The sequence below is a fragment of the Alligator sinensis genome, unplaced genomic scaffold (assembly GCF_000455745.1).
Source record: "Alligator sinensis unplaced genomic scaffold, ASM45574v1 scaffold284_1, whole genome shotgun sequence".
In the NCBI taxonomy this organism is placed as follows: Eukaryota; Metazoa; Chordata; order Crocodylia; family Alligatoridae; genus Alligator; species Alligator sinensis.
The window spans coordinates 591,823-615,364 of NW_005842105.1; the positions used below are offsets into that span (position 1 = coordinate 591,823).

General features: G+C 41.8%; 2 protein-coding genes across 4 annotated transcripts in view; one reads left to right on the plus strand and one right to left on the minus strand.

Annotated features, from left to right (window-relative positions):
* Positions 1-23,542, minus strand: part of PRKD3 (protein kinase D3) — a 97,533-nt gene that overhangs the window by 70,474 nt on the left and 3,517 nt on the right. The gene's annotated exons all lie outside the window — the stretch shown is intronic.
* On the plus strand, positions 3,997-23,059 carry QPCT (glutaminyl-peptide cyclotransferase). 2 transcript variants are annotated; one of them, XM_006024499.3, is made up of 7 exons: positions 3,997-4,468; positions 8,926-9,072; positions 13,158-13,439; positions 16,388-16,564; positions 17,083-17,182; positions 18,864-18,980; positions 21,925-23,059. In XM_006024499.3, exons 1-7 carry the CDS (start codon positions 4,295-4,297, stop codon positions 22,068-22,070), a joined length of 1,143 nt encoding a protein of 380 aa, XP_006024561.1. In that variant the 5' UTR covers positions 3,997-4,294; the 3' UTR covers positions 22,071-23,059. The 2 variants fall into 2 exon arrangements, with proteins under 2 accessions (XP_006024561.1, XP_014375812.1); XM_014520326.2 differs by having other exon boundaries at positions 4,290-4,352.

The window sequence follows — 23,542 nt, forward strand, 5'->3', positions numbered from 1 at the left end:
TAAACCTTGTCATTGAAAAAACCACCTACCATGGCAGAGTGGAAAGTAAAGTTCACTGTTTAAAAAGTCAAATGTATGGGTCAAATTCATGCCTTGTATAAGTCCACTGAAAACAGTGGCATTACCCCACAGAAGTGTTTGATCTTTTGGAGTACAGCCACCCACAGCTGTAGAAACATAAGGGTCCAATCCTGTGACCCACCTGATGTGAGTAGTTTTGGCTCAGGTTAGTACTCCCATTCCAATTATGTAGTCCTGTTGCCCTAGTTATAAAATTAACATGACATTAAACCTAGTAAGGCCCTACATATTTAAGTAAGGGTTCAAGGATTAAATTCTGCAATATTATTAATATGCCAACGATTATATTTGGAGGCAATATAAGGAAACCAAGGCCCTGAATTATGTCACCACAAACATTAATTATATTAATTAAAAAAGGGCTAGTTCCAATACCCACTTCAATGAACAGAGATGTTCCAAATAACTTCAGTGGTTCTTTGGTTAAGTATACATATAAATAGTGCATCTATGTCAAAGCAATTTGGCCAAGAACAGTTATATGTGTATACAGTTCTGCTACAAATATATCTCAAATGGCTTATGGGGGATTTAAATAAATGTGAAAACCGTATTGCCTTCCCTCCTAGGGTCTATTAGAAGAGCTGAGCATCAAAAGCTCCAGTTACATTTAGAGGGGAAGCTCTATCCTTCTGAAAATCAGACCCCACATTAAATCAACAGCTTTTGATGTGTGCTTTTTCAGAGTTTAGAACAACAGGATATTCAGAGAATAATCAGAAAGAATCTGTTTTTGGCTAAGACACTCATATGATGTAGTCGAATTGAGAGTACAAGTCATGCACAGTGAACTCCACAAATATTTTATCTGGATGATGTCCCAGTCTGAGTCCACCAGATGGCACTATTATGGTGCTTGGTGTAAAGACAAGGGATCCTCATAAAAAGCCCTGTAGAATCAATTTTTGCAGATAATTCACTTGCCATTTTTCTTGAAATAAACTGTTTGTACATACATTCTGGCCAGCTTAGAAGACATCTATGTTTTAAAAAATATTTTAAATATTTTTATTAATTAAAAAAAGTATGCTATTTTAAAAGGTCTAAAACACAATAAAAATAATAATTACAATTCAAAGAGGGTATTGACATCTTGTTAATTTGATAGTGCAAAGTAGAACAAAGTTTCTCTTCAGAAATCACTAGGAATTGTAATATTTAAAATCTTCTCTTCTTTGCATTTTCTTGTTATTGTTGAACCGAGTGTTATTATTTTTTAAATAATTTTAAAATTCTCTTGATGGTAAAGGTGATTTTCCCAGTCCTCCTCATATCATCACCAAAGACTGTTCCTAGGAAGTCTCATGAAGGCTCCTAAGCACTTAGTATTAAGTGACTATGTGATTAAGTGCTGATGAAGTTAATGGGGACTTAACTTCTCGCTTGATGTTGAATGTGTGCTTAACTGTTTTGCTGGATGACTTAAGCAATACATAAGTGCTTTGCTGATCTGAGACATAATATAGCAACTCTGCCTGGGAAAGAAAACAGCTCCACACAAAGAATTAAGGTACTGAAACAGGTGTTTCTAACAAGCTGCTTTGAAGTTTTGTTTTTGATACATAGCAAAAGCTGCACTAAAGCAGTTAACTTCCTGCTATCTTCAGGTTGAGATAAAAGACCTTATATTTTTCCTAAACAGGATGTCAAAGTATCAGTTTTAATTTCAAAATTTTCATCCAAAGCCTTGACTGTTGCAAGAAATGTTTTCAGAAATGTCTTCCAAAATATCCCTTAGGGAGAACCCCACTGCCCCCTGAATCTATATTATAAGAGTTCCCACTTCAATTTTTCCACCAGTCAGATTTCCTGTTTCCAAAACCTCTAAAGTGGTCTAAAGTGCATGGGACAGTTTTTAATATTAGGAAGTGGCTTTTGTGACCCAATTGCTTACCTGTACAGCAACTTTGAATCTACCACAGTGTTTGATATTTAAACACTAGTTAACGTTTTCCTTTTTTTAAATGCTAATGAAACAGAACTCAGGTGAATAAATGGGAACTGAAACTGTTGATCTTTGTTCCATTTGCTTCTTCATGCTACCTCTCTATTTAAATATATTTTAATGCCACTGATTTTAAGCCAAAAGTAATTTCCTGTGCAAGTATCAATTATAACTTTTAATTATAATTTATAATTAACTAGTTATTCTAGGAACAATGCAAGGGCTTTGCCCAGATTTTAGGTTCCTGTGATTCTTTTGTATTCAGCCTTGTGTACCACCTGAACATATTTGAAGGGTTGATTTCTGGGATGGGGAATCTCTGTATTTGAGGGGGTTGAGAAGGATGGCTATTTGACCCATTTGCAACCTTTTTATGCCATTTTCTGGGATTCTTCTTAGTTTGGGTAGTACTGGGTAGCCTGTAGGCATGTCTAAGCACTGCACTACAGGACTGAGGAGCACTAGACTGAGACATGCTATGCCTGTCACACACACTAGTTCCTTAGCAGGAAACAGTGTAGGCAGATGAGTGGGGTGCTGCATGGGCACCAGCAAACTCTGACAGCATCTCAACAGAGTGGTCCTTGGCATCATAATGGGATGGCAGAGCCATGTTCACCGAGTACAAAGGGAGGTGTATGATAAGTCGAGACTTTAAAACAAATCTCTCTGATCCAAGCCAGCAGGATGGGTGCTTAATCTCAAATACAATGAGAGACAGTGATAGCCCAGGTTGTCAACTGACCTTGTACCTTAGCATTAATAAAAATCCTATAAAAAGATGTACAGCTTTTGCTAGTATCACTGCAAAATTAAAGGAAGGTGGTCAAGACATGTACATGTGCAGATGACTGCAGGTCTATGCATGCACTACCCAATATTATGTATGGACTCCAAAGTAATTAATTTTGGCCGGGATAGACTGAGTTGGGGCATGGCTTTTTGGCCCACTTTTTGTAGGACCTTCCTCAAGAGAGGCAAGCAGACCAGTCCTGAACAGGGCTGTATGGATGCCTTGGTAGCTGCCTCAGGTGCCTTATGCCCCTTATGAAGTCCTGTGACCATCACATCAAGATCTTCAATGTATGCACTTAGGCAGGAGTATGGAGGAGTGGAGGCTGTCCTAAATCTACCATCCTCCCCTTCAGACCACTGAGACAGAGTACAAAGGCCAGACCAAGTCCCGATGTTCAGTGCCTTGATGGTTGTAGCTTCTGCCAAAGAGCAACAGATTAGACGTGCTGTTGACTGCCTAATGCCTCAGTGAGGGAATACTTTTGTCAGGGTGAGGTCCCTTAGCCTTACGCCAACCAAAGAATACCCATAAGGCAGTGGAGGCTAGTTTTTGTTCCTGGGTATGAGTGTAAACTGCATCTGATTGGAAGGCCTGGTGGCAACATGGTAGGACTACTCATGGTGGGGTAGCGCCTATAAAACATCATGATCTTGCAACCTCCAGATTAAGGTGAGTATAGGGTGCCTCAAAACCCTAGCAAAATAATAATGCATGACAATAATGCTTTGCAGTTACATACATTTAAGCAATTTCAAGACACTTTACAAACAATTATTCCTTAAAAAATAATCGTAATTAGCTAATGATGTCCTACAATTGTAAGTAATAGGGGCCTACAGCTGGGCTTATTGAAGTAAGTAGCCTGGAAGTAAGGGGCCTGATGTTCCGACATATGGAAGTCAAAGGGCACTGAGCTCTCAGCCCATTTGAATTAATTTAGCCTGTATGCAAAAACAAAAAACAAAAAAACATGTTTTATGATCCTCATCGCTCATCAAAAAGAACAGTAAAAAACACAAACTGCAAATCTTGTATCTGTTGCCAGTGAGAAACATACCCCCCCATGGAGGCTCATTGCAACACTGGAGAAAGAAAGGAGGAAATGAGGGAGGGCAGAATTGGGAGAGAGGGAGAGACCATCCCACACTAATTACTGCCTGAGGGCTTGGGGATTAGTCACATGCAGCTCTCCTGATGATGCTGACGTGGTGCTAGGGACAAGGCTCATTTCACAGGGGAACTGCATCGGGAAGGGGTGGTTAATAGTAGATATTGCTGAATGAATCACACAGAGAGAGCCAAGTGCCTGCTCCTGTAATAGCACACTGGAAAGTCTCCCCCCCAGCACTGCTCCTTTTCTTCCTCCCTTAGCACAGACCCCGGATCTCCCCTTCCCACCCCCAGACACTTATAGAAAGCACAGGGGAGGGGAAGGGGTGGCCTGCAGGAGGAGCTGACCGGGCTCTTGACACATGACCAGGAGGAACAGCAGTGGTAACTGCAGAAGAGGGATGGCAGGGGGAAGCAGAGGTAAGACCCAGGCAGTAGCAACCTTCTGCCAGGCCTGGGCACTCTGCCTGGCAGCAGTCACTCTCTCTCAGCTGGTGGATGGGAGAGAAGCCATAAAGGACTGGACACGGGAGAAGGTGGGTTATCATTGCGTATCTCAGATTGTTTTTTATCCCCCCCTGCTTCCCCCAACTTGCTTGCAGACTGGGGATTTGATCTCTCTTGTAGGGGGGAGGAGAGATGAGTAGATGAAAGCCATTTAATGCCCCAGGGTAGTTTCCCTGTGCCAGTCAGGAGGCTTCTAATATGATCTTCATAAGATCCCTTCTCTTTCCTTACTAGAGAGAGAGGCAGTTAGCCCTGTCAGCCTGAACACAGGCTGCCCTCCCCTCTTCCTTACTAGAGACAGTCAGATGAATTGCATCTTTACTGCAGAGCTGTCTCTGATCAGCAGGGATCCAGGTTTTCTCTGCTTAAAAAGCCCAAATTCTCGGATTAAAACTCCCCATATCTGTGTTTAAAGCAATTTGGAAACCTACCAGCACCAAAGTATATAGGTATTTAGAATTTAATTTTATTATAAATAATAAAATAAATTCTAAATACCTATATATTTTGGCATTTGATATCACCTTTTTTATCATGGGAAATCAGAGCTCCCACTGTCCCCTTCGCTCACCAGGCTGTGGGTCCAGCTGTGGCTGCTCACCGCCCCCCCCACACACACACTTTGTGGCACTGCGCAGCTCTGATATGCCATTGCCCCTCACTCCTGTGACAACCCCCAGCCCTGCTGGTGCCCCTTACTCCTGACCCGCTGCCCTCACCCCTGCCCCCCAGTACATGAGGAAGGGAGTGGGTGTGTGGGGAATGAGGGGGTGTGGGCACAGGTGATGCATAGGTGGGCCAGGGGGGACCAAGGCAATGCAGTGGGGGGTCTGGGGGGCATGTGCACCCCAAGTCTTCTGTGCCCAGAGCAGGGCATGGGGCTGCAGCTGGGCCAGACCAGCTCTGGGCAGGAGCTGCTTCCACAGCCCAGTGGGCAGGACCTGGTGTGAGAGTGAGTGCCAAGCTGCCATCATGAGACAGGGCAGCAGCACAGAGTTGTGGCAAGGGGAGACCCACAGTTTACCACATTTTTCTCCTTTAAAGGGGGAATACCCATTATTTTCTCAGTTAAAGAGAAAATCCACCTTTTTTTCTCTGTTAAAGGAGAAAATCCACATTTTTTCACAGCAAATGGAAAACCCAGATCCTTGCTTATCAGGCAACTATGCCCTTTTCTGTAAGCAGCATAGTTTAGCTCGGTAGTGAACAGAACACACGTTTGCCTTTTGGGGGATTGGGGGCAAATCTTAGACCAGTTCTCCCATGTTTAAATCCGTCTACATGTGTCAAACTTCTGTTCTGTTACAGGTATAGGCCAGTTTTTGATCACTTATACTGGTGAAAGTGTAATGTCTGTACCTTGCCTATGTGATGCTGCCAACATAAAAATCAGAAATCTTAACCTATTATTTAAGAGGTGCTGTTATTAGGAGGTACCAGTATACATGGCACTGGCAGATAAAGAGATAACATGGTCTCTTATCTTTTGTAATTTAATGTCTGTACAGAGAATTGTTTTTCCTTAATTTACCATTTTGATGATATATGGTTTACACCAAGTTGGAATTAGTAGAACAACAATGTAAATGTTTAACAGAGTGCTGCTGAATTGGAAAAAAGTTGATGGGACTCTGGAAAAGAAATTAATCAGAGTAAAATTAAGGTGATTCAAAGAGGCTTTAGTTAGATCTTAGTTGAGGAAACAAAGGGCTCTTTGGTGAACTATGGCTAGTTGAGAAATATGAGTATTGTTATGGCTAATAACCAGGGATCCTGGTTTCCCATGGAAAAATGGGGATTTTCCCTTTTACCCAAGGAAAAACATGGATTTTTAATTTTAACAGAGAAATGTGCAGATTTTACTTTTCTGAAAAGAGTTCCAGCCTGTAAGAGGCTGGGGGCAGCAGGAGGAGGGTGGTCAGGCAGGGTGTATATGCACATGGCTGCTAGACAGCTTGGAAAGCAGCTCCTGCAGGTAAGCCTGATGTCAGGGGTTTTGAGGCCCCCGCAGGGAGGGAGTTGGGCAGGGCTGGGTCACCTCGCTGCTCTGGGGTGAGCAGGGGGCACGTTGCCAGGGCAGTGCCAGCTCGCAGCAGCAAGGAACTTCTTTGCCCGGCCCTGCTGTGCCCTGCCATGCCAGGTCCCACCTGCTGGGCTGTGGAGGCCCTGTGGGGAGGGCAGCAGGGTGGAGAGCCCGAGCCTGCAGCAGGCAGCCTGTCCCCCCCATGGGCTCCAATCTGGCTGTGCTGCCTGTGAGGGGGGGGGGCCAGGGGAGCTGGGCTCCCCACCCCCAGGCTGCAGTAGGCGCTGACTCCTGTGGGTGGTAGCCAGGGCTCAGGTGCTTCTGTGGGGGGGAAGAGGGCTGTGGATCCGACTCTGGACCTGGGTCCCTGGTCCCATAAGCTCTGGCAGCTGGGGGCCCCTCTGGCAGGGCTGGGGGAGGTAGGAGACGGCGGTGGGGGGCACCAACAGGGCTGGGGGACTGTGGCTGGGGAGTGGCCCAGTCCCTCCTTTTCCCCAGGTAGAGGCAATGCGAAAGGGTCAGTGCTGGGAAAGAGAAGTCTATAGTGCACTTCATGCTGCTGATCTCTTCTATTTCATAGGCATTGTTAAAGCAAAATCTAACTTGTATCTTCTATTTCCCTTGGTTCTTGTTATAAATCTGCGTCCCTTTATGGATAGGTAAATTATGTGACTATATCATAAAAATGGGGATTTTGTTTCTCTTCCTCTTTCATGAGTTTGTACTTTTGCAACATTGCCTCCTTTCACAATAACTATGCAGCCACTGTGGTGTACCCTCTTCTTGTGTTGCCTCAGCTAGATATGATTCACCATTTTAACTAAGCCCATCATTTCCTCAGACCAAGATATGCTGCTCTCTGAATTCCCTTAATTATATTTTCGCTGGCTTCTTTTGTAGAGGCTGCAGTTTTAGGTCTTATCTTTTTTTCAACAGTGCTCTCCACCAAACTTTTGTTCTCAATGATCTGCTACTCCCAGGCTGATATAAACTTGATATTATCAAACACACTTTCTTCAGCTGCTAAGACTGAAGAAAGACATGCCTCTCTTCTCATTTGTGATCATTTCTAATAGGTCCATTTTACACAATATCAGGTCCTACACTTAGAAGTGTTTCACATTGTAATGGGTGAGTCACATAACTGTGCTGTAAGATTGCTGAAGACCTTGCATCCTCTAATGTTCAGTCTGCTTTTGTTTTAAAGTGTAACTCTAAAATGAAAGTCAACATTGTGTCCCTCAGCTTCCCATGTGAAATTTGCAAATAAAAAAGATATTTTCTCTAACTATCTGCCCTGTGTGGGCGAATCTAGGGTTTTTGAAAAAGTGGGTGCAAATAGTGTGGTGTATCATCATCACATACAACACATGTTTTTTTTTCCCAGTTAAAGACAAACTAGAATCTTTCCTAACATACTGGGGGGGAAGGGGGGGCAATAGCACTATATTATTTATTTATACTTTGAGCTTAAAATGAATATAACTATTGGAATGTGTACTGATTTGTTAGATAATATATTCAATTTATAAAAACATTACAAACTAGGCAAAAATAGTCCTGTAGTCATTATAGTTAAATGTACATCTCTTATTCAGATTGGAGTGCCTCCAATATTTAGCTGTCAGTCATTTCTACATCTGAGTTAATATTACCACACCCAAGCTGAGGTTTTTAGCTGAAGTTAAAACAGTCTGCAGGGCTGTGAAACAGAAGAGAGATGTTACCAAGAATGGCTAACAGACAGCACAGATGCAGAAGAAGGGACAGTTTGAATAGTGGAACAACAAGACTATTAAAAAGGACAGCCAATCATTAACACATCTGGAGTTGAGAGAGATTAGCAGAAACCAGGAAGATAATTTTAACTCCCTCAACACTGCCTGAATAGAAAGGCCTCTTCCCCTCCCTGGCAGTTGGTTTTAAGTTAAAAAGACACCCCTGCTGTCCTGTAAACTCCACCTGTGTGATATGCTCTTCAGGCATCATTAATAGTAATAGGTCAAATAGTTCTCTCAGATACTGTAATCAAGACCTGACTTAAAACACAATAGTTTACCCAGATGTAATATTATTACTGGTAATGATGTGTGAGATAGAAGGAACCCAACTAAAATAAATGGTTGGATTTGCAGTGCTGGCACCTAGAAAAAAAATTTTCTCTAGAAACTAAGCACATTCTGTCTGGAAATGAGTACATTTTTTAAAGGACAGAGAACTCCATAATGCTACTTCTCAAGTGACTTCTTGAGAGATGAACCATACTTTAAAGGAGTTGCTTTGTTTTCCATATTATTGTAGAATGCCATGACAAATCAGAATGGCACTCAAGCTACTAATAATACAGCAGAAGATAGTAGTTGTATTCAAGTGTACTGTATTTACTGTAATGTTTAAGAAAATAAATTTTGAGAGATGTAATTAGCAATGATTATTGTAATATTTACTTTTTTCCTTTTGCAGTATTCCCACCAACCAAATATTTTAAATTCTACCAGTATCCAGCAAATTGCAGCAAACACAAATGTTTCTCTAATGTGGCAAAGTGATTTGCACCCTATGCTGATAGAGAGATACTCAGGATCACCAGGAAATTATGCTGTGCGTCAGGTAAGACGGCATCTTCTGAAGATATTAGGGGACCCTCTAGACTTTCAGATAAAGGCGTGATGAGATCTGATGTGCGGTCCACACAATCATACCTCTTGCCATGCTGCTCATTGGATGCAGGAGGCATCATTGTGGTATTCGGCATCAGATCCAATCATACCTTATTGCTGGTGCAGGCGAAGCCCAGGATTGCAACCCCACGGCACCAGCTTCCGTGGCTGTGAGCCCCGCAGTTGACAAGGCTCACAGTATTTCCCACACTGCCCCCACTGCAGGCTCCACAACAGAGGAGGCTCAGAGCAGGTAAGCACATGGCTACAGGTTCAATGAATGGCATAATAAGAACAAGCTACAAAGTTATTACACATGTTAAGGCATAATTAACTGGTTAATCAAGCCTTAAGCATACTATGTAGATGAGGCCTTTGGCTACTATATATTCTTTGTATCCTGATAGTGTTCTCAATGTACTAGGCACCAATTACTAATATGGAAGGACACATTCCCTGCATTCAGTAAAGTGAACATCAGTATTGTCATACTGAAAAAACACCATTCACAATGTGAAGGTTGATTGATCCCAAACTTAATTTACATCAGGTTCTACTCTCTAATCTCATTTCTGTGACCTAGGTATTAGGTTTCAAAGTAAAACAGAATTTGATCACATATTTTAATTAAAAAAAAATCCTTCTTTGTTTCATAAACAAAAATCAAACCTGCCTTTTGCTCTTTTATTGACACACACATACCATGTGGATACCTGTCCCATACGGTAGACAAGCCAAGTGCTTTCCCTAAAGATTTCTTGCTAGTTTGGGGATTGGGCTACTGAGTTACCAAAGAGATTTTGTTCTAGTGCTGCTCTGCTAGTATTCTAGTAGACACAATGCTACTTGCCATTTAACTTGTTTTGGATTATTACAGTCTGTCAGGAAGCCACAAAAGGGCCACGAGACCAGAAGTCAGGAGCTTGAGGTTTCTTTGCTGTGTCTGTCATCTTCCCTTTGGGCAATGCTGGGTAAATTATTTTTGCCCTAGTTCATTTCCCATTCATACAACATGGAGATACTGATTGTTCCTTACTTCAGAGGAGCAATGTGAGGCTTAATTAATTAATGTTTATAAAGCACTTTGAGATCCCTGGAAGAAAGGTGCTTTAGAATTTCATAGCAGTAGGACAGAATGCACCCTTAGTGTTGCTCTAACTTCTAGAGAGTTGCACTTGCAAACACCAGGTCTACTCTTTGGTCACCCATTAAGAAAAGTCCTGTGGAACTTCAGGAAATTAATAAACAATAATTATGTACTTGAAAAAGGACTTTAACAACCTAGAGAATTTAAAAGGACACTATTTACTTAATCAGCTTCCAAACAAGGTTCCAAATCAATCTGCAACTGGCCACATGTTGTAAAACTGTAGTCAAATAGAGTGAGCCCTATATAATATTGATTACAATGCTGTTATATGCATAGGCAACTTATTACTGATTGTATGTAAGATTATTAGAAGACTATACACACACAAATTAAACAGAATCTGTCATCCCATGGAGTCCTGACTCCTACACCCAATGCTAATCTTTTTCCATGTTAAAAACTGACAGTTCATTCCTGTTTCTTGTTTTCCCTTGATACTTTTTTTTTTTTTTTTTACATAAAAGGTAAAAGCAATCTAAGAGCTAGATTGTGGCTGACTCTACGTAGGTTTACACAAGGAGAATGAAGGATTCTTCTTCCAGTAATCTTTATTCCTCTTTCAAGGACTAGAGCAAATCTAATCCTCATGCTCTACCAGATTGCAAGGATCAAATGTATCTTTCTCCTTACACTAGTAAGATGAAGAGAATCAAAGGCTGAGTTGCAGCAACCCCTTTACCCTGCCCTAGCAAGTAGAAAAGTTGAACCTGTACGTTAAGACACATACTGCATCTGTTAAATGGTCTCTGCTCTGGTGTGGCTGAGGGAACCAGAGGACTCGGCTACACGCCCACTTTATGGAAATGGGCGACTGCTGCTTCGCTTGCTTCTGTGGTTGTCGGCTAAGGGACTTGGGGGCATTTGAACCCCAAGACCTCCAGGCTTGGGCCTGCATGTAGGATGCATGCCAAATGGATCTGGGAGTATGTGAAGCTCTAGACTGTAAAGTCTGGGGTGCAGGATACTTGCTGGTTGTAGCACCACATATGGCTTTTTAATTATTGAGTTTTGCTCAATTGGTAGGATTCAGAACTGATTTGGCTAATTTGGCCTAGGATATGAACCTTCCCCCTGCCAAAAAAAAACAAACCCCAAACACAACCCCCCACCCCCCTGCCAAAACCACCAAACAATCAAACAAACCCTGGAATACCTCTAAAGGAGGCTCACCCATGTAGGGCCACTTTGTGCACACACCCCTGCAATGCAGACTCCAATGTAACTTAACAGCTACAACAATGGTTTTCAACCTTTTTTAATTTGCGGACCCCTAAAACATTTCAAATGGAGGTGAGGACCCCTTTGGAAATTTCAAATGGAGGTGTGGACCCTGTTGAATTGTAAGTGTAGGTATTCACATACTTTTGATTGATCATAGTCATTATTGCAGACCCCTTAGACATAGTCTGCAGCCCCCCAGGGGTCCACGGACCACAGGCTGAAAACCACTGAGCATAGCCCTAATTGTCACGTAAATTAACTTGCCGATCTGTAGCTGGTGGAGCAGAAAAATGCAGCTTGCTTCAAAATCAAACAAGCCTTGGTGCCATCCAGTCCTCTTGTTTCCATGGTGATGCTGGCAGACAGCCAAAAGAAAGAAAATAGCAGAACAGAGGGGCCTGAAAACCACATAGCCACTAACCTGGAGCTCTCTGCTGCTGCTGGGTAACAACACTGCATAAAAACAAAGTTCCTATGAAAATGTAACAAATAAACATCTCTGATTTTATACTCCACTGTGACTTGGCATTTCTAAGACCCAGTAGGGTGAGGGGGGGCAGCCAAAGTCATTCTGTGGAGAGGGCCAAATTCAACTTTGAATTATAACCTGATCACTGGCAAGGAGGTGCAGGACTACATATTCCACTTAATTCAGAGCAGAACTCCAAGTGATCCCAATGGCTGGCTGGCACAGACTGAGGGTAGCACATACCTTCTTACTGCATGGATTTTCAAAACAACACTAAACAAAATGAAAACAGCTTGAAGGAGGTGTCTCTGCCAGCACTGAAACTAATGGAAACGTGCATGCTGCCTTGGTAAGAACAAGATTGGATTGCTAATGTTCTTGAAGACTTTACCCTACTGCTTATCTAAATAGATGAAACTACCTTATCACAGTACTCGGGGAACCAGTAAAAACCAACTGCTTTGAAGAGATGGTCTTCAGATGAAACTGAAGCAGAAGTCTCTATACTGAATACATATGGAGCTATTCAGAGGCAATTTCTTAAGGCAGGAGCTGTCCAAGATGAGTGGTCTCTTGTATAGATTTTACTGTCTACATTTTTGTCGCCACCCTGAATTATATTCTGTGAAATTGCATTATTTTAAATTAGCTCTCCTCAGATGTTCTATATTTGTTGACTTTATGGAGAAGAAAGTTTCCTTTTGAATGTCCAAGCCTTGTTCACTTGAAATTGTGCGGGAAGTCAAAAAATCAACATATTATTTACACTGCCACTGTATCTAGAGGCCCCAATGAGCAGCCAGAATCCCATTATGTTGGGCACAGTATAACAGTATAATAAAAATATCTATATAAAAATGATCCCTGCCCCAAAGAGCTTCCAATTTTAGGAGACAAATGGAGCAATTGTGAGAGGGGATAAGGTAGCAGTGAAACGGTGATGTGTAGTATTTTAAGTACCAGTCATGGTACTGATGCTTAAATATTTGAATATGTCACTCCACTGAATGTCACTACAGTGCCTTGTTACAGAATATACTTAGCTACCTAATTGCAGAATATACTTTTATTAAAAATGCTGTGACTATTGCAGAAATATTTAAGTGTTGCTATTCTAAACTAGCTACTGATTGGAGAGTTTGTTTGAATTAGAACATTATTTATCTAATTATAATAATAATTATTATTATTCCAGCATATCAAGCACCGTCTTCAAAGATTACAGGCTGGCTGGGTAATTGAAGAAGATACGTTTCAGAGATACACACCCTATGGATATCGAACCTTTTCAAATATCATTAGCACCCTCGACTCCACCGCCAAACGCCATCTGGTACTTGCTTGCCACTATGACTCAAAATATTTTGGCCCACAATGGGATGGCAGAGTGTTTGTGGGGGCCACAGACTCAGCAGTGCCCTGTGCTATGCTGTTAGAGTTGGCACGTGCCCTGGACAGCCAGCTTTATACAATGGAGGTATTTATGTCATTTTCTCTATCACTTCCTTTCTATTGCAAATTGTAAGCCCTAGATTGCTTCTGTGTGGTCTCAGTGATCCTTCAGATACCCTTGCTCCCAAAATTACGACATCTAATATCACATAATAGGTCAATTTATTATCCTAACTGATATAGGACTATATGGGGCTTCTTAGACCATGGAGTCCAGTCCCCTGCACTCACAGGCAACTATTTCCTCAAGGATCACCCCAAGTAACTCTCAAACACAACTACAGGGCACAAAACCAGAAATACCAAAAACATCCTACAACATGTAATGCAGAGGAGACAAGGGCACTGCCAGTGCCGTACTGCTGCAATCATAAATGAGGATAAATGTGCAAAGATAACAGTGTTTTGAGCATTTCAGTAATATAGTGGAAGTAACTGAAGACTTAAAATTTCTCATCATGTATTCAATCCTGAGTTATAAAATAATAATGGATACATACATAAAGCTGATTCCATTAAAGGGCAGATAACAGACTTTTGTTGAGTTCTGATACGAAGTAATTAAATATTCTAAAAATGGGGAATAAGTATACACAATCTCACTTCTTATTGTTTTTGTGGCTCAGATTGTCCCCAGAAAATTATACACATTTGCTTTTTAATGGAAGAAATATATCTGGAAACTGCTTATCACAAAAATAAGCACTTCTATAATACATAATTTATCAGATAATTTTACTTATTCATTTTCATTTAGAAAGCTTGATTTTTTTTTTTTATTTATTTATTTATTTATTTTTTTATATGTCCTCCCCCAGCCATTTGTATGAACAATCATCAGCATCAATTTGGAGATTTTAATTTTTAGCAAATAATAGATTTAATTACAGCTTTTTATCTCATGAGGTGGGCAAATACATTTCATGGACTGTGGTAGCAAAACAGTTTGGGATATATCTGAAGAATACATTATCTGTGACCTTTTGGCTCTGCCTTGGTAGTATAATGCTATGTTATTCTCTCAGCCAGATCTACTTATACTATCGAGTTTGAGCTGCAATTTCTGTTGCATTCTTCTTCCAATTATATAAAGGAAGTATAAAAAAATGTAGGTCAAAGATATCTTTCTACAATATTCAGACCTAGGACCAAGCAAATACGAAAACCTAACAAACATAAAAGCAAACAAAATGCCCGTGCATGATATGGCTTTTCTTATAATGGGTATTCTGGGGATGACTCGTGTTATGTGGGGTGGGGGTTCCAGTGGAAGGAATGAACAGGAAAAAATGGAATCTCTACCAGAAAAAACAGTCACCATGGAGTGAATATCAATATAGCCCTAACTACACAAAGGAAATATTATAGGAATTACATATTTTATAAAAATGATATTTTCTACAGAATTTCCCTTGCACAGTTAGAGCTGTACTGTTTCAGCTCATAAGAACATAAGAAGTGCCATACTGGGTAAAACGAATGGTCCGTCTATTCCAGTATCCTGTCTCCAACAGTGGCAGGAATAGATGCTTTAGAGGCAGAGCATATAAACAGGGTATATCTAGAGTGATCTCTGTCATACCTTCCTTGGCACCCACCATCATTGACTTACATCTCTGTTTTGTTTAATAGCTATTAATGGTTCTATCATCTATGAAATTTTTTAGTCTCTTTCTGAACCCAGGTATATCATCTGCCTCTACCATCTCCTGTGGTAATGAATTCCTCAAGTTAACTACGTACCACGTAAAAAAAAAAAAAAGTACTTTCGCTTGCTAGCTTTAAATATGTCTCATGCTAATTTTAGGTTCCCCTTAGTTCTAGTATTCTGGGATTTAGTGAATAACAGTTTCCTGTTCACTTTGTCCACACCCTTTATGATTTTATAGATTTATGATCATATCACCCCTTGGCCTTCTCCTTTTCAAACTGAAGTATTCTAGCCTCTTGTTTCTCCTAGTATGGAACTCCACCCATGGGAGCAAAGTTGAATCACAATTCATATGGGACACTACTTGTTGCTGACCCTGCTCCCACCATTTTAACTGTATTGTATATAATAACCCTGATAAGGTGTGAAGCTCTGACTAGTGGACATAAGAGTTAAAACACCAAGGCTAAATTGCTTAGGCTAATTTTAGGCTAATTCCTAAAAATCTTAGAAAATATCCTGAGTACAGAGAAAAACTCTATCTGTGCTAAGAAAAGGGAAGGGGAAGATATTTCATATGGATAGCTCTTTACAACCCTAAACAGAAAAGTTGCCTTTTTTGCAGTGGACTGGATTGCCTTGATTTTTTGGCGACTAAAGAGGAAGGGTGTGACCAACAGGCACCCTTTGCTTTGGGTTGAGGGTCAAATATAACCCCTACAGTTGGCTGCCCGTCACGCTACAGGAAGAGGCCGTCACTGTTTTCATGGCTGATGGCTCTTTGTTCCTCACTAAGGTTTCATGAGACCCAGCACACAGAAGCTGTACAAAAACACAGCTTGTGTGTGTGTGCAGACACAGACCTGCAGCCAGACATCAATGATTAGTTGTCAGCCGAGTCAGACTTCAATTGGGTGTTGTTGCAGACCCATGTCCTTCATGTTCTAACTTGTCCCATATGCTACTCCCATCTGACATGAGCTTTTTCAGCTACCTGGTTTTGTAGATGGTTCTCAAGTTATTGGATTTATTCTCAAAAAAGGCAGAGATGTAACCTACAAAATCCTTGTAAATAAACTACATCATCAAATGCTGGTTTACAAGCAAGTGGCAGCCATCATTATGTGGCAGAGATTGAAAAAATTGGAAGATTTGGATATGATGTCCCGAAACTTGGCTAATGCTGAAGTTCCGTATTGACTAGTTCAAAAGGATGACTCATGCAAGTAACAGGTGCAGGATTAGATTAAGGATCAATGTTCTGTCTATATGTATTAAAAAAAAAAAGCATCAGTGATACCATTATTAACATTTCTCAACAGAACAGCTCCACCTCCAGACCAGATCTTTCACTTCAGCTCATTTTCTTTGACGGTGAAGAAGCCTTTGTTCAGTGGTCGCCTTTTGATTCTCTCTATGGATCTCAACACCTAGCTCAGAAAATGGCATCTACACCACATCCACCTGGTACCACTACCACAAGCCAGCTACAAGGCATTGTAAGTGAAAAACTTTTTCATTTTAAAATAAGAAATAGTTAAACTTCATGCAAATTAATACTGTGAAATAATTGGCCAAATTTCTCTTGGAACCAAACAGTTACTCAGGAACTACATTCAAGTTAATAGCAGCTGTGTGGTTTTTTGAGAGGTCCTACTTCCTTTATCTTTCTTCAGCATGGGCAACTTAACCTAGATAAGAACAGGGGCAAATGGAGGGACAACATGCTCTCATTCTGAAAGTAGAAACTGCTTGCACCAGATGTTCTGAGTCTGGGCCATTATATTTTGCAAATTATGCTGTTCCATTTTTCCTTGTTAAATGTACTCTCATATTAGAACTGGCTACTGCCTCTGCCAACTAGATCTCTTCAGGCATGGTGGTGATATCATTGGTTCTTTGAGAATTATTGAGTTGGAGAAATGGGAATGTTACACTTCCACTCAAATAAAAGTAGGACAGCTTATTTATTTTAAAAGAACTTAGTCTTTAACAAGCTTTTGTTTTCCTTTTACAGGATCTACTTGTATTACTGGATTTGATTGGTGCACCAAACCCCACTTTTCCCAATTATTTTCCAAAAACTGCCCGGTGGTTTAACAGGCTTCAAGCAACTGGTAAGGTGGGGGTTACCCATGATTAAAAGTAGGGCTGTCAATTAATCACAGTTAACGTGTGTGATTAACACATTAATTGGTTCTTGAATTAATTTTTTTAACATGTTAAGCATGCATATGGTTTCGGAGCCTGTGCCCGGGCTCCACTCCATTGCCATCACCGGGTCACCCAGCGGGGTGGCAGCAGCAATGCAGAAGACCGCAGGGCAGCCTGGTTCAGGCTCCTGGCGGCTGCAGCGGGCGGGGGAGGGGAGGGGAGAGATGCGTGCACAGGTGAGCAGCTGCAGCCTGCATATGGCCAGAAACACAGCCCGTTAGTGTATAGAGTAGTATCCTGCAGGTAAGTCTGTGGAGGGGAGGGCAGGGGGAGAAGGAAGGGTCGGGGGGTGGCAGATTGAAGCCTGCACAGTGAGGGAGGGAATGAGGCAGGGGCAGGTCATGGGATGGAGCTGTGGGTGACTTGTTTAGGGGTGTGGCTCTCTGATGCTGCACACAGCCTTGGGCATATGCCCCCCAGACTTGTGCATGGGGTGGAGGTGGGCTGCCTGTTGTGGGCTGGGGCTCTGTCTCTGCTGCCTTTGCCCTGGGAACAGCGCCATGCCATGTTGTGCCTCCAGCAGCTGGGTGGACAGGGGATACAGCACAGCCAATGTGCGGCTCCAGGGGCAAAGGCAGCAGGGTGCAGAGCCACAGCTTGCATTCGCCTTGCCTGCAAATCTGAGGGGTACATGCCCTCCATGCCTTCCCTGGGGGTGCACATAGCAGCAAGGAGCCATGCCCCTGGATGAGCCACCCACGGCTCTGTCCCATGACCTGCCCTGGCCCGACTCCCTCACTCACCATGTGGGCCTCGGTCTGTGCTCCCTGCTCCTTCTCTCTCCCTCTTACACAGACTTACTTGCATCATTTTGATTTTTTCTGCACATAATTTTGTGTTTTTAGCTGTGGGATTTAAAATCATGGTTAATTGAGACTTTTTTTTTTTAATCGTGCAACTAATCGCGATCAAATTTTTTAATAGTTTGACAGCCGTAAAAAGTACAAGCTCAGTCCTAAAATTCCTGTGTAAAAGAGGGCCGCTTTTTTCCTGGAATTCCACAGACCGTTTAATGCAGGCAGCTTGTAGACTTGCAGTCGAAAGTTGTTAACCATTTCTAACAAAAGCAAGTTTTCAGCATTTTAAGGGGCATGTGTTTTTTAGTAAGATCTTGCTAAGGTCATTATGTTTTATCATCGATCATGAGGTTTCACAATTTATCTGATTCACACCATGCCATTTTCAGGAACTGGGAATATTATGACTAAAATTAAAAGAAAATAACAACCCTGCCCCCCCCATTCTAAAATTGGCATATCTATTATAAAGACTCTAACATTTGTAAGCTGTAACAAGGGAAGTCTAGAAGTATTAGAGCCACAAAATCAGGGTTCTAGGAGTGTCTCTGTGTAACCTTGGACAAATTGTTTAACTTTAGTGTGCTTTAGTTTTCTTATATGTACAATACGGAGAGCAAAACCAATCTTGAGATCCTGTAGTGAACAATGCAAAGTACATGCAAATAGTTTGTTTCTAATATTTTCCCTTCGGTGGGAAAAGGATCCTCATACTAGAGGACAAAAGATGTTCAAATGACTATACTGTCGTGCATAGCTTTATTTTCATTTCAATTGTGAATTACAGAACGAAAGTTACATGGGTTGGGTTTGCTGAAGAATCACCCATTTGAAAGGCAGTACTTCCAGGGTAACTCGCATCAAGGCATGATTGAGGATGACCATGTTCCATTTTTAATAAGAGGTACAGTAAAAGCTGCATTAATATTTCCTGCCTAGTGTATGATCACTCTGTAATTTTAGGGTTGGGTGCTTACTTCAGGATGTATGCAAATGAGCATTTTTAGAGCTAAACCTCTGAATTGGAGACTTTTAAATCCATTTTTCAGAAGAACCAAGAACCACAGCTCCCAGAGAAATGCCATAGCCAAAGCAGTACTAGAACCCAGATCTGCCCAGCTACTTGGTTATAATACTACTGCAATAGTGAAATAAGGCTCTAGGAGCCATATTTACAGGACTGAAGTCACAAACCTGAACTAGGCGTCTACATTCTCACTGCAGCTCAGGAGAGGAGCTAGGCACCTAGGAATGGCGTTCACAACAGGCAGCATTGCTGAGCCAGGAGATACCAGAGAAAGCCAATTATTCTGCCTTTCTCCCAGATTTAAGCACCAATCTGAGATTGAGATTCAGAGCATGACATCCCCTCCCTGGATTGAGGCACCCAAGTCATACTTCTGCCTTCAGAGACTGGTTGGCCCATTAATTTGTTTTTTGTTGTTGTTGTTTTTTAAAGATGTCCAAAGGAGGAGGAGAGGGTACCTATATTTCATGTAGTAGCAAGTGCTCCACAGGGATCAGGAAGCAGAAGACTTGGATTCAAGTCTGTTTCCCCCTTCTCCCAGGACAGTCCTTGCCTAACCACCAGGCTGCAGTCTAGGCTGAGGCCACCTCTGCCTTTCCTATTGAAGTTATACCACTGTGTAGCCAAGAACACCAGATTAATGGGGCCAAAGGCAGCATAAGAAAGAGGGGAAGGACTATAGCCCAGGAATTAAGTCAGTCTCTTGGCAGGTAGAAGTTTGCTTTCTGATCCTTGTTCCCAGGCCTATTTGTATATTTTGTATTAAAGAATCATTGGATAAGGGCTGGAAAATGTCACAGACTTACCTCCATCCTAGCAGTTAGGGCAGAGAGATCAGAGATGTGGGTTTGAATCCTTAAGGTATTGAACTTGGGTCACCCACCTCCCACACCAATGCTCTGACTATATAAAAGGTGGGCACAGTACCACTACCTCCATCCTGGATGATGAATAGGAATGAGGCTGAACTGAACTCTTGGTTGTCAGCATATTAGGCTGACGTAGGCTCCCCCAGGGCCTTGCACATGGTGTCACCTCATTTGGGAATCCCAAACAGCTTTTGGCAGGGAACAGGCACCAAGATACTCAGTACAGCTAAAATAGTAGTGTACCCAAGTAACAGAATTTAAATCCAAAAAACACAGGTAGCTGCAGGCCCAAGAAATTAGATGGTTGTTGTGAATCACATGCTTTAGCTTAGGAACCTGTACCCTTTGCTGGATCTGGCTCCTGTTTTTCTTGCAGTCTGGACCCACACAGTGAGGTGTTTCATCAGGGAGAGAATTAGGCATAGACATTTGATTTAAGCTGACTGTAGAGTAGTGGTTCCCAAATCTCAAGTGCTTGTTCATCTGTTTTCTCTTCAAATGTAATGAGGATTGTACTGCTCCACAGCACAGTCTCCCATATAGCTGTCTGCAGGAATTAAGCTCAAGCAATTGCAAAGGTGAAGGCCATAAAAATCCAAGTTTCCCTGAAAGATTATGCCCAACTAGATGATGTGGTAAGTACTTGGTATTATAGCCAAGGAAAAGGCCAGCAAGGACAGGGAAGAGGATTAAGAAAGGAAAAATGACTCTGAAGTACAGAACCAATATAAATCCTGCCCCCCCACCAAGGCTTCTCTGGATGTGTCTACACAAGATGTTTACTACAGAGTAGACAAATTAGTTCTACAACAAACTAAGCATCTACACGTGCAGGCCTATTAGGCCAGAGTAAATAAACAAACTTTGTAGCAGGGTAGTACTTTTAAATGCAGCGCATGTGTAGACAGTTTATGTGGCTGGCTGGGGCACGAAGATGCTTGCGTCAGGGCTGCCTGCTGGCTAGCTCTACAGTGGAGCACCCTTTTGCTCCAGCCAACTCCTCCACAGCATGTTGAGCTGCGTTGGAGCAGTCCCAGGCTGACTGCCCGGACCCACTGTCAGCCAGGGCTGCCTTGACTCAGCTCAATGAGCTGTGGTCCCAGGCACGTGTTTAAACGGCATGCCAAGAAGCAATAAACTCTGGTGCAGTAAACACCAGAGTTTATTGCTTCGAATTAATTGTGTGTGTAGATGTGCCCTCTGACACTTAAGATGAACCTCCTCTGTTGGCTTGATACGCGAGGTGCCATAAGCAGCTATTCAGGAAATTCTCTCTTCTGAGGAAAATGAGTGGTACTCTATTTCAATAATATGGTAGAGTGAGGAGTGTAAGGCTTTGCCTTATGTCAGCTGCCCCATAGTGCGTGCCTGCATGCATCTTACCTTACAGCAAAGTTGACCCAAAAGTGGGAAGTATTTGTAGCGCTAAATGAAACCATGCTAAACTACTGTGGGATAGATTTCAATTACCATAGGATATGGGCATCTTCTCAGCTGGCACTGTAGCACTGTCCCACAGGAACTTGCCCAGGTCCATCATTATGCTACAATAGCAACAGGGATCAGAGTGGATTTGGAGGGGCTACAGTAACTACTTTTGCTGCTCCTCTGTTGCAAGCATGGTAAAGGCCACAAACTAAGCACTGGCTTCAGAGCCCAAACAACTATAGCTACAGATGTTGAAAGAAAAACAGCAGGAGTAGCAACAGCAGGTGGGAAGGAGAAGAGAAAAACAATTTTTGAGAACTGTGCAATGAAACCAGCGAGCTTCTGTGTTCACTAACTGAAAAAGAGGAACAGTAAAAGGAAGCTGGGGCAAGATTCTCTCTTTATGCAGTAATCATATTGAATAATAATCTGACTGTAGTCTTGCACTCAGAGTGACCACAATGTACATTAACTTATGAACCATAAAGGCTGGTCTCATCTCCAACTGAATTCTTCTCTCACAGGAGTTCCTGTGTTGCACCTGATCCCATCCCCTTTCCCTTCAGTATGGCATACCATGGAAGACACCGAAGAAAATCTTGACAAAACCATCATTGATAATCTCAACAAAATCCTGCAAGTGTTTGTGCTGGAATATCTTAATCTGTAATAACATACTGGCACTAAATTACTGCTCTGTTTTAAATACTGCTACCAGCCCTCCGGGGAAATTCTTCACCTCACTTGGCTCCAAGTGTGGTAGAGAGCACTAAAGCAAGGGTGATACAGCAACAACTCCCTGCTTTCCTCGCCTGCATACTCCAGTGAAGTCAGATAAAACATAACCTCTAAACAAGAATTACTGCCAGCCTGGAAAGAGCAGGGTCCTGCATGTCTGATGAGCAGAAGAGAAGGGAATTACATTTTTCATTCCCCCTGTTTTGTAGTCAACACTTTAAAACTAAATGGAATCGGCCTCTGTCTATTTTAGAATTTAGCTACTTCTACTTTGCAAAAAACTGTAAGCTTCTTACTGTCCAGAGCAGGTTACCGTAGTTAGAGCATGTTATCATCATAAGAGGCTAGATGACAAGAAAGCACATGCTGCTTTCAGTGCGAGGCATGCCTTTAATTCCTGGTTGGCAGAGGGAACTCTGTTAGACCTTTAGGAAATGGAGCACATGCTCTGTAAATAGATGGCAGGCTATGGTGAAGCAAGGGAAGAGCCATGTCCTGTGTGTCCAAGAAGGTGCTAGCAGAACCCATCACACCACTTTATTATTGTAACCCAAAGTGAAATCTGAATGGATCGCATATTGGTTGGCTACATTTTTTTAAACAAAAATTTTGTACACAGGTTTAAATAAAATGCAATGAGACTAATAATGCACACAGACGCTGCACTGCCGCCGCTTGCCATGCCCCCGCGCTGCATCCGGCCACTCGCCATCCCCATCTTCTCCCCCTGCCCCCTGGTAGTACATTTATTAAAAAGGGGGCTGCCAGGGATATGCTTATTAAAAAAGGTTGAAAACCCCTGATCTAAAGAGTTATTGTCCAGTTTTGGCCATATCTTGGGCTGTGGTTCAAAAAGCTCACTTTTACACAGTCCAATATTTTTGTTATTATAAAAAAAAAAAAAAAAAAAAAAAAAACCCAGAAAAAACAAAGCAAACAACACTGCACCAGAAATTTGTAAGAAGCACTAACAAGTCCCAGTACTGTTTTCAGGCCAAAATTACAACCCTGAAACCTGAAGATGAAGATAATTCATTTTCCCTGCCCAAATGAACAGAAATGCAGAAGGTTAAAAAAAACCAACAAAAAAAAACTTGTGCTGTTGAAGTGGAAAAAAATTAAGTCACTTCTCATAAGACAAGTGAGAATTTTTTAATGTGGTTTTTAAATATCACATTATCCTATCCTGGATGCAATCTCTAAAACAGAGCACAATAATTTTAAATTTAGATTTTTTTTTAAATGTAAAATCATAAAGTAAACGTTACACCATTAAAGTTCTTTGGAGTCTTTGCTATTTGATATTGTAATCGCTGACACTTGAATACTGAAATGTTATGCTTTATGTCTGAACAGTATAAGACATACACAGCCAGTAGGCAAAAAAAAAGGTATTTACAAAAT

Bases quoted from the DNA above. Each gene is read 5' to 3' on its own strand.
- QPCT (XM_006024499.3), top strand. From the start codon at position 4,295: ATGACCAGGAGGAACAGCAGTGGTAACTGCAGAAGAGGGATGGCAGGG. The intron at 9,073-13,157 runs GTAAGACGGCAT...TTATTATTCCAG, and splicing joins GAAATTATGCTGTGCGTCAG to CATATCAAGCACCGTCTTCA. The intron at 13,440-16,387 runs GTATTTATGTCA...ATTTCTCAACAG, and splicing joins GCCAGCTTTATACAATGGAG to AACAGCTCCACCTCCAGACC.